This window comes from Miniopterus natalensis, chromosome 11 (assembly GCF_054644295.1).
Source record: "Miniopterus natalensis isolate mMinNat1 chromosome 11, mMinNat1.hap1, whole genome shotgun sequence".
Taxonomy (NCBI): domain Eukaryota; kingdom Metazoa; phylum Chordata; class Mammalia; order Chiroptera; family Miniopteridae; genus Miniopterus; species Miniopterus natalensis.
Genome location: NC_142091.1, coordinates 71747016 through 71757274, shown reverse-complemented (window position 1 = coordinate 71757274; position 10259 = coordinate 71747016). Strand labels below are relative to the sequence as shown.

The 10259-nt window shown below is 54.8% G+C and overlaps 2 protein-coding genes across 4 annotated transcripts; one reads left to right on the top strand and one right to left on the bottom strand.

The window, feature by feature from the left end:
* The first annotated feature begins 2996 nt into the window (after positions 1–2996).
* Positions 2997–8009, top strand: B3GAT3 (beta-1,3-glucuronyltransferase 3). Of its 3 annotated transcripts, none has more exons than XM_087821921.1 (5): positions 2997–3112; positions 4265–4403; positions 6105–6465; positions 6641–6931; positions 7327–8009. In XM_087821921.1, exons 1-5 carry the CDS (start codon positions 3031–3033, stop codon positions 7423–7425), a joined length of 972 nt encoding a protein of 323 aa, XP_087678047.1. In that variant the 5' UTR covers positions 2997–3030; the 3' UTR covers positions 7426–8009. The 3 variants fall into 3 exon arrangements, with proteins under 3 accessions (XP_087678047.1, XP_087678048.1, XP_087678046.1); XM_087821922.1 differs by having other exon boundaries at positions 4268–4403; positions 7327–8008; XM_087821920.1 differs by having other exon boundaries at positions 4229–4403; positions 7327–7996.
* A 122-nt stretch (positions 8010–8131) lies between these two features.
* ROM1 (retinal outer segment membrane protein 1) lies at positions 8132–9875 on the bottom strand. The gene is made up of 3 exons (XM_016220526.2): positions 9168–9875; positions 8547–8793; positions 8132–8431 (listed from the first exon to the last, which is right to left on the bottom strand). Exons 1-3 carry the CDS (start codon positions 9755–9757, stop codon positions 8213–8215), a joined length of 1056 nt encoding a protein of 351 aa, XP_016076012.2. The 5' UTR covers positions 9758–9875; the 3' UTR covers positions 8132–8212.
* Between the last annotated feature and the right edge of the window lie 384 nt (positions 9876–10259).

Genomic DNA, 10259 nt, shown 5'->3' with positions numbered 1-10259 from the left:
TTCGTAAGTCTAGTTAGTAGTGACCAGAGCTGATGGGGTCCTTCTTGAGAAATAGCTATATGGTCAGATGTTCTCTCACTAAAGCTGCTTCTCTTTAGCAGCTAAAAATTTTCCCACTGTTTTAATGGCAGGAAATAGCTGTTCCATTTTATAGACTGACAACAAGTCTTAGAGATTATTTTACAAGAAAACTAGTATTTTTGTTGTTTTTAGGAAAAATGACTGCTTAGGATGACTTGCACCTAATAAGTGTGGAGAGGAAAAATAGTTTTCCTTTCATCCTTCTAACTTCTGGCTGGTTTAATAATCAAATCGAATGGGATTACTAGAAGGAAATAACCAAATTTATCAGCTTATGTAATACGGGGTTCCCTAAGACTATGGCACCTGAGGACAAATCAGGCACTTAAGGTTAATGTGCCATTCTGGACTAAGGAGAGGCAGGCAGGGGTCTGAGACTTCAAAGGGAATGTAGGCAATTCAGGGAGATGAGCAAGCATTTGGTAAACAAATCCTTGCCTGGCCACCCAGAAACAATGGGACAGGCCTTGCACAGTTCCCTTCCTTTCAGCAGGTTTTTCAGAGTTCCTTTAGGCAGGTGAAGGGGGAGGTAAAAGGCTTTTCCTGAGTCATTTCTTTAACCAGCTTAAAATAATACCCCAAAAAGGCATATTTTGGGTGACAAAACTCTGGTTCCTTTCAGGAGTTAGGGGATGTGTTCATAAAGTTCCTCAGCTCAAGAAATATTTCAATCCATTCCCCTGGAGATAGCCCACTGCCCTAGCACCCCACCCCGCCCCAGCCCCCATGGGCACCTGAGAAATGTGGGTCAGAGGATATCTAAAGTCAGGTATCTAGAAGGGATGTAGAAAATTGCACAATGGCAATTACATATATGGACAAAAAAGGGGCCACATATTGCCCGGCTGATGTTCTCAGTGGTTGAGCGTTGACCCACGAGCCAGGAGATAGCAGTTGGGTTCCTGGTCAGGGCACATGCCCGGGTTGTGGGCTTGATGCCCAGTCTGGGGCATGCAAGAGGCAGCCGATCAATAACTCACCACTGATGTTTCTCTCTCCCTCTGCCTTCCTCTCTCTGAAATCAGTAAAAAACATATTTAAAAAAAGAAAAAGAGGCTCTGGCTGGGTAGCTCTGTTGGTTAGAATATTGTCCCGATACGCCAAGGTTGAGGGTTTGATCCCCAGTCGGGGCACATACAAGAAGCAACCAATGATGCATAAATAAGTGGAACAACAAATTGGTGTTTCTCTCTCAAATAAAGAAAAAGAGCCCTAGCCAGTTGCTCAGTGGTTAGAGCACCAGCCCACAGGCTGAAGGGTCCCAAGTTCAATTCCAGCCAAGGGCACCTACCAGGTTGGGGCATGTGCACGCGAGAGGCAACCAATCAATGTGTCTCTCTCCCGCCCTCTATCTGAAAAGCAATGGAAAAAATATCCCCATATGAGGATGAAAAGGAAAGAAAAAGGAAAGTGGCCACACGCTAACCTGAGCTCAAGGAAGGCCTGCATGACGGCCTTGTAGACTCAGAGACTCAAAGTAACCACAGGGGATGGTCCGAAATGAAAACTTTTTAACTAAAAGCAGTTTATGGTGGGTAGTCACATCCTAGGCAGGTATCTTCTCTGACAAAGGTCAATTTTCACCTTAACTGAGCCTGTCTGTTGCCTTTGCATCTAGATAACGTACCTTTGGAACGTCAAAGTAATTTTCCTTCTTCCAGACTCTCACAGCACAAGCACCGCTCTGTGGAGACCACAAAACCCTCATTGCTATTGAGTTCATTGTTGACTTTTAACTGTCCTGCACTCCCCTATGTAAAAGAAGTGTGTGTCTATCATTTTACTTTTCATTCGATCCCAGGGGTTTCCCCATTTTGCTTTCTCCCGCCTCCCTCATCTATCACCAATAGATTTCGTGTAACCCACTTACGTCTTCCCTTCTGAGTGTAATGTATAAAATACAACGCGAAACTGCCATGCTCCGGAGCATTATCTCAATTAGTTGAGATTTTGCTTACTGGCAATTGTCGACAGTTTGGTTCAAATAAACTCACAAAGATTCTCTATAGGTTTTTTGTTTGTTTTTTAAAGATATCTTTATTGATTTCAGAGAATAAGGGAGAGGAAGAGAGAGAGGTAGAAACATCAATGATGAGAAAGTCATTGATCGGCTGCAGTCCGCAACCCCGGTATGTGCCCTCACCGGAAATCGAACCCTGATCTCCTGGATCCTAGGTCGATGCTCAACTGCTGAGCCACGCCGGGCTGGGCTATAGCTTTGATTGTTTCTTACATTCACACATAGCTTTTGTCAACCTTAGTTACTTATCTATAAATTAGGACAATAAGCCTGATGGGGGCACATGCCCCCCTTGCAGGCTGATCCCCAGTGGGGGGCGTACAGGAGGCAGCCCATCAATGACTTGCATCCTTGATGTTTCTATATCTCTCTCTCCCTTCCTCTCTCTGAAATCAATAAAGACATAAAAAAGAAATTACGACAATACCATCTATCTCCTGGGATTATATGAGATCTGGAACCCAGGCCTGGCACAGGGATAGGCCCTAGGTTTCAATCATTCATTAACAAGTATTTCTTGAGCTACCCTGACTGGTGCTGTGCCTAGTGGCTGGATGAGTGACTGTAGGGAGGAAACCTGGGCACGAGGACGGGCGTGCAAGGGGAAGGTCTCAAAGTCCCTCCCACGTGCTCCCACCCGGGCGCTCCAGACACACCGGATATGACGTCACTCAAGCCCGAGGTTCCCAGCACTAGGCGCTCGGACCGGAAATTAACCCAGGGGAGTGGGGGTGTTGCAGACTGACCGGATGTGGGTCCCCGCCGGCTCGCCAGCCCCAGTTCCCGGGAGCTGGTCGCGCGGAGCGTGAGGAAGGCGGGACGCGGGGCGGGGCCGCTGCAGGGGCGGGGCCTGCGAGCCGTCCGGCGGGGGCGGGGACCCCTGGCCCCCCCGGGACCCCGCCTGCCCGCACGCCGGGGGCGGCACGGCCATGAAGCTGAAGCTGAAGAACGTGTTTCTCGCCTACTTCCTGGTGTCGATCGCCGGCCTCCTCTACGCGCTGGTGCAGCTCGGTGAGCGGGGCGGGGCGGGGGGCGGCGGGCCTGCCCTCCGGCGCCCGCCGCCGGCTTCCCGCCCTGGGGATGGGCCGGGCGCAGACACCAGGCGTCCGGCCGGCCCTCCGGCTGCCCTCTGCGGCCGCCGGGCACGCGCCCCTCGCCGGAACGGCCCCGGCTTCCCGCCGCCCCTCGGACGAAATCCAGGCTGCTTCTCAGGGCATTCAGGGCCCCGCATGATCCTGCCGCCGCCCGCCTCTCACCCCATTTCCTAACCCTCTCGCTCGCTCTGCTCCGCTCCGGCCACACTGGCTTCATGACAGCTTATCGAAAACCGCACGCTCATTGCTCTCAGGCTCTGAACCGGCTCCCTCTGCCTGCGGTGCTTGTCTCCCAGCCCTTTCCCGCTGCCTCTTTCTCATCGTTCAGGTCTCAGCTCAGATGTCACCGCCTCGGAGAGGCCTTCCCTGACCACCTTCTCAAGAGTAACGCTTCTTTTTCTGGATTCTCTTTTAATCCTCTAACCTCTTTGCTTCCTCGTGGCTCTTATCACAATCGTAGTGGTGTTCTTTGCTTTCTTTGCTTAGTGTCTGCCTCCGCCACTAAAGTGAAAGCTGCATGGGAGCAGCTTTGTTCCCTGATGCATCCCCAGCACCTAAGGCAGTGCCTCCCAGGAGGGGCGTTCAATAAATATTTATCCAGTAATGGAATTGATAAATCTAATGAGTCTTTGGTCGCACAGCCAAGGGAACAGATTGAACCCTGCCCCTTATGCAGGGATTTCCAGACAGGGCCACTGCCTAATCCTCAGGTATTTGAAAGACTGTCCTGTTTTAGGTAGATACATTTGTTCTTGATGACTCCAGAAGGCAAAATTAGAACCAACCGGTAGAAAGGATGGAGGCAGATAATCAGCTCAATATCCAAATGACAATTGTAACAGATGGAATTTATTAAAGTTGGAGAGGGGCTGCTAACTGAGGCAGTGAGTTCCCCGTCACCGGAGGTGTAGAAAAGGCTGTTGGAGAAGTTGTAAGGAGATTCCTGCACTGGCTAAATTGAATGACATTATGGCCCTTTGGGATGCTGAACATGCTGTGGTTCTCTGCCCCCATCCCTGCTTCCTGGGACCAGGCCAGCCATGTGACTGCCTCCCTCCCTTGCGGGCAGCAGCGGAGCAGCTTCGGCTGAAGGATCTGAGGATTTCCCAGCTGCAAGCTGATCTCCATCGTCCAGCCCCTGCCCCTGCCCAGCCCCCTGAGCCTGAGGCCCTGCCTACTATCTATGTTGTTACCCCCACCTATGCCAGGTATGGGCTCTGGTGCACCCAAGAGGCTTGCATGAACCAAGAGGTTGGGGTTGATGGGGAGGATTTGGGGGAGGCATTGGGCTAGGGAATGTTCCTCAAACTAGGGCATGTCAAATGACAGGATAAATGAACCACATCTTTACTCAAAGATTTGTGGGAAAATGGTTATTTGCCACTAAAAGAGATAGGAGTGTACTATGAAGTGGAATACAAAATTCCTGGGACATTTTAAGGTAGAACAATATTATTTCAAAGAAATTTGGAGCTTGCCAATGAGTTCACTCTCTCTCCTTGGAGATCCTTTGATGAGAAAGTTTGAGAACCCCTATCTAACTCAAAGTAGAAGAGGGCTTGGTCCTGCCTTGGCCGGTGTGGCTCAGTAGGTTGGAGTATCATCTCGTGCATCGAAGGGTCACGGGTTTGATTCCCAGTTGGCACATACCCAGGTGTTGGTTTGATTCCCCCAGTGAGGGCGCTATTTCTCTCACATAGGTTTCCCTCTCTCTTTCCCTCTCCCTTCCTCTCTCTATAAAATCAGCAAAAGTATATCCTCGGAGAGGACTGAAAAAAAAGTTAAAACTATTTAAAAAAGGGAGGGGGCCTGGTCTGGTAGTTTTACCAGGGCCTAGAAATAGTTATGCTATTATATTATTTACAGTGTATTTACTCTCACGAAGTGCTGGGCTAAGGGCTGTACTATTTTTTTTTAAGGTTTTTTTATTGATTTTTAGAGAGAGAGGAAGGGAGAGGGAGAGAGAGGAGAAACATCAATGTGAGAGAGAAACATGGATGGGCTGCCTCCTGCACGCCCCCTACTGGGGATTGAGCCTGTAACTTGGGCATGTGCCCTGACCTGGAATCGAATCAACCTACAACCTTTTGGTGCCCAGGATGATGCCCATCCAACTGAGCCACAATGGTCAGGGCTAAGTGCTGTCCTTTTTTTGTTTTTAAATTAAAATGTAGCCTTTATTATTCATACAAATCAAGTGGGGGACTGTGGTTTTGGATTTGCAGCCTAAGGGCCTGCTAATTGCTCCCTGGAATCAGATGGCTGAGCCATCTAGGCACAGGATGCTCTAGACCCTCTCCCCCTCCACACACAGGCCACCAAGCTTGTGGCAGGCAGGCCAATCTGAAGGGTAAAGAAGACTAGAAGAGACTGGGCCACACTTCCCACTTCTTTGTCTAAACTCAGATAAATCTTCCTCCCCTGGAAAGGAATGAGTCAAGGGCCTCCTCTAAATTCCTCTACCTGGAAGCCCAAGCACAGAAGGAAAAGAACCTGGTCCCACTGGTGTTTTAGAAAATCATTACCTTATTTAATCTTTAAAAGAACATTGTTTTAGAGTACCGTTATTCCCATTTTACAACCAAGGGAACTGAGATTTGGGGGGAGAGAGAGCCGTTTTCCCCAGATGTCTCACTTAATTACAAACCTAGGATTCAAACCCAGATCTGTCTGATTCCTTCACTTATAGTCTCCCACGGTTGAGGTGGGTGATAGACATGATTGGAAGAACAGGACAGGTGAGTGTCAGTGAGAAGTTGACAGGCAAGAAAGGGCGTTGGGGTATTGGTTGGGGAAAGACCATGGGGATGCCAGAAGTGGTTCAGGACAAGCTATGTGTGCTGGCTGGAGTGGGGAGATGGTGCCTGCCCCTTTCCCTGCTGCTGCATCTCCTCCCCCCTCACCCCCAGGCTGGTGCAGAAGGCGGAGCTGGTGCGGCTGTCCCAGACCCTGAGTCTGGTGCCCCGGCTGCATTGGCTGCTGGTGGAGGACGCTGAGGGGCCCACCCCGCTGGTCTCGAGGCTGCTGGCCGCCTCTGGCCTCCTCTTCACACACTTGGCAGCCCTCACTCCCAAGGCGCAGAGGCTCCGGGAGGGCGAGCCGGGCTGGGTTCGTCCCCGAGGAGTAGAGCAGCGGAACAGGGCTCTGGCCTGGCTCCGGAGTGGAGGGGGCGCCGTGGGGGGAGAGAAGGACCCACCCCCGCCAGGGACCCGGGGAGTTGTGTACTTTGCCGATGATGACAACACCTACAGCCGCGAACTCTTTGAGGAGGTGAGCGCTGGGAAAGAGGCCCCGGGCCAGCTTCCTCTGTTGCCTGGGTTACCATTGCTCTAGGCTGTTGGGTGAGAAGGGGGAATGTGGAGCTGAGTGACCCAAGTGGTCCTTCCTGCTGCTCCCTTTGCCCTGGACCACCCCGTCTGTTTCTTGTCTCTTGACCTCTTGTTAGATGCGCTGGACCCGTGGTGTCTCAGTGTGGCCTGTGGGGCTGGTGGGCGGCCTGCGATTCGAGGGCCCTCGGGTGCAGGATGGCCGGGTTGTGGGCTTCCACACGGCGTGGGAGCCCAACCGGCCCTTCCCAGTGGATATGGCGGGATTTGCAGTTGCCCTGCCCTTGCTGTTGGCTAAGCCCAATGCCCAGTTTGATGCAGCTGCTCCCCGGGGCCACCTGGAGAGCAGTCTCCTGAGCCACCTTGTGGATCCTAAGGACCTCGAGCCACGGGCTGCCAACTGCACTCGGGTAAGAGGTCACGTAGCTCTGGGGTGGACAGGTGATGGGAGAAGTCGGGTGAGGCCCTGGGGAAGGGGATCGAAGGACAGGTGTTTGAACCAGGAGGGACCCTCCAGCACTCAGACACAACCTTGCTCACTCTACTGTAGGGGAAGCTGGGAGCCAGAGAAGGAAAGTGGTGTCCTGCCAGTCTGCCTCCCAGGGTCCTGGGCATCTGTGTTGCCCACAGAGGTTAAGGGGTTAAGGCCCCATTTTAGAGACACTGAGGCTTCCCTCCACCCTGCCCTTCACGTTTTGCAGCCAACACTGTGTGTAGACGGGGTTGGAGAATCCGGTTTACACTGAGGGCCCCAGAGGCATGGCTCTGGTTGGGCCCGGCTCTAATGGGAGTCCTCCCGGGACAGGTTCTGGTGTGGCATACACGGACAGAGAAGCCCAAGATGAAGCAGGAGGAGCAGCTACAGCGACAGGGCCGAGGCTCAGACCCAGCCGTGGAGGTGTGATGGACGCCCCACCCTGACTACCATTTCATCAGGCACAGACCTGTGGGACTAGGCCCCTGGCCTGCCCAGGATGTGGTTTTCCAAGTCCTGACCCCTCAGAGCCAGGGGTGGCCCCGCTGCCATCAGCCCAGCTGCTTTCCCCCTCCCCCAGCCTGCCATGTGGCACTGCCCACAAGCTGGGGACAAGCAGCCCTTGTATTGAGCCGGGTCAGCCCTGTCTGGGGCGGAGCAGGACAGACAGACTCAGGAGGGAGGGCAGCTGAATAACTGGGTAACTTATTGGGGCTGGGCATGCACGGGGGGGCTGGAGGAGCTGGGCTGGACCCTCCCCACCTGAGCATGCTGACCCCCCTCCTACCTCCAGAATAAAAAAATGTCAATCTGAAGGGGCCTCTCATTTTTTTCATTTCATAAGTCTGTTTCGTGTTCTGATTCTTACCAGGGTCAAAACCTTGGCATCCTGGCTTCTGTCTCAGACAGAAATCAATTCTCTCAGGGCCCCCACCTCCTTGAAGAGAAAGATCAGTGGCTTCAGTCCAAAAGCTTTATTGAGTCTGCACCAGAAGCAGTCTCCAGTCCTTCCCATGTCACTTTCCTGTCACCCTCTTGTTTTGGCCATAGGGGCTAGGCCTGAGGCCCCAGTCCAGCTCGCTGGTTATCCTTAATCCTTCTAATCCCAGGGACCCTCCCTTCCCCACCTGGAGCCTTGGCAAAAGAGTTGTGAGGTTTCCAGTCTTGTCCACTCCTTCCCCCCTCTCCTCCAGTCCCCACCCCAAGCTCCAGGCCACTAGGCCTCAGGTAGATCCTCCTTAGGAGGTGCTGCTTCTGGAGGAAACTCCTCAGGTGCTGGCCTGCGGGCAACCCCTCCCTGCAGCCATACTGTTTTTAGCATGTCTCTCAGTCCACCAGGAAGGAGGTAGCCCTGGGTCTCTCCTTCCCCATCAATGACTCCTCCAAGCCCCTCCAGTGCTGTTTGCAGGTACCGTAGGCCCAGGAGCACTGGAGTCTGGGGAAAGCAAGGGGAAACAAGTCAGTGCGGGTCAGCAGTTCCCGGGGCCCCAGGGTTGGAGGCAGTGAGGAGACCTCGATGGAGGGACTCCTCAGACACTTTGCTGACTCACCTGCAGCAGGAAGGTGACAGCCAGCATGCTGCTCAGTGTGCTTGCCAATCCCTGCAGGTGCCCTAGCAGTACCCCGTGGCATCCTTGAGCCCAGAGATTGAGATTGGGCTGACGAGGATCAAAGAGGGGGTGGGCATGGGGGTCTGAGAGCCGGTATTGCAGGCAAGGCCTGGGAGAGTGGGGGTTGCAGCAGGAAAAAGGGACTCCATCAATCAGGTATAGGCCTTCCACGTTGCTCTGGACCCGGCTGCAAAGGGAGGGACAGGCTGTTACGGTGTCCGGAGACAGAGGCCTGGGAAAGAAGCTTCGGGGCACAGAAGTTGAGAAGGGAAAGATGAGAGTAAGACATTTACTGACTGCCGTACTATGTGCCAGACATGCATAATCCATTCGTCCTCACAGCAGTTCTATAAGATAGGTGTTATTATCTCCATCCTACAGGTGAGGAAAGGGCCCAGAGGAGTTCAGTAACATGCCCTGGGTCACACAGCTAGTAAATGGCAGAGCTGTAACCCATCCTCTCAGTCACTGTGCTCTATTTGTTGCCTGTCTGGATGAGGTGGGCTTTTGAGGGATGGAGCAGGAAGGGGAGTGGGGGGAAGAGAGAAGCAAGTCACTCACTCGACCACGTCCTGGTCGTTGGGATCCAGGTAACGGCTGCTGACCCACTGGACCCCAAACCAATCCTTGTACCCATGGCGCCCGCAGCAGTGGTGTCTCAGCTGCAGCTCATCCAACAGCCGTTTCGCGTGACAGTGTCCGGGCACCTCTGTGTCCTTGTAGTGAGCCATGGCAGCCCCCAGGCCCTCCTCCAGTCCTGTGCTCAGACTTCCAGGTAAGGCTAGGGCTAACCCCAGGCCGAGGACCAGGAGCCCTCCGCCCCCAGCAGCACCAGCCACCAGCATGGGGCCCAGGACCCTTCGCCAGGGAGGGTACTGAGCTGCATCCAGACTGGCCCTGCTGGCTCCTGCACCCACCACTCCCGTGCCCAGGGCCACTGCACCGGCGGCCAGGGCAACCTGGGGCAGGGCAATGAACGGGCAAGAGGGAGCCAAGAAAGGGCGAAGGTGCAACAGCTGGGCCAGTAGGTGCCCGCTACACAGGAGGGTGAGGCCACCAGCCAGCGCCAGTAGCCAGGAGAGGAGCCAGAGCCCCTGCGCCAGACGGATGCGGGGCTGGAGGGGCAGCACCAGGGGCAGCACCGGCGCCATCTCCCATCTCTGCCCGGGGAAGAGCAGGGTCGTCAGGACGCTGAGTCAGCCCAGCCCGGCTTGAGCTGGGCTAATGCCACCCTGACCCCAATACCCCGGGAACCCTCCCGCCCCAGCCTTAATAACCCGCCGCCCTCTCCCCTGCCCGCGCCAACTCGGGATGCTTGGCCTCGCCCCTCAGGAAAAGCCCCGCCCCAGGGCCCCTCCCGGGAGAGGGGAGGGGCCGGTCGGCTCTGCCCCGAGGGGCGAGGGGCTGGGGGCGGAGACCGCGAGGTCCCGCGCCCTCGGCGTCCCCAGGGAGTCCGGGGGTGGAGATCCCGGAAGGGCCCCGAGGGCGGAGGCTCGAGCGGGGCGAGGGGGTCAGCGGGTTGGCCCCGCCCCGACTGAGCCGCGGGGCCCGGACAGGGAGGGGTTACCGGGCTGCCCGGCCCCCCCTCGTCCCGCCCCCCCTCCCGCGCTTCCTGGCGGCTCCGCGTCCGGCGCCTGTTTGTGCTGCGCCGCT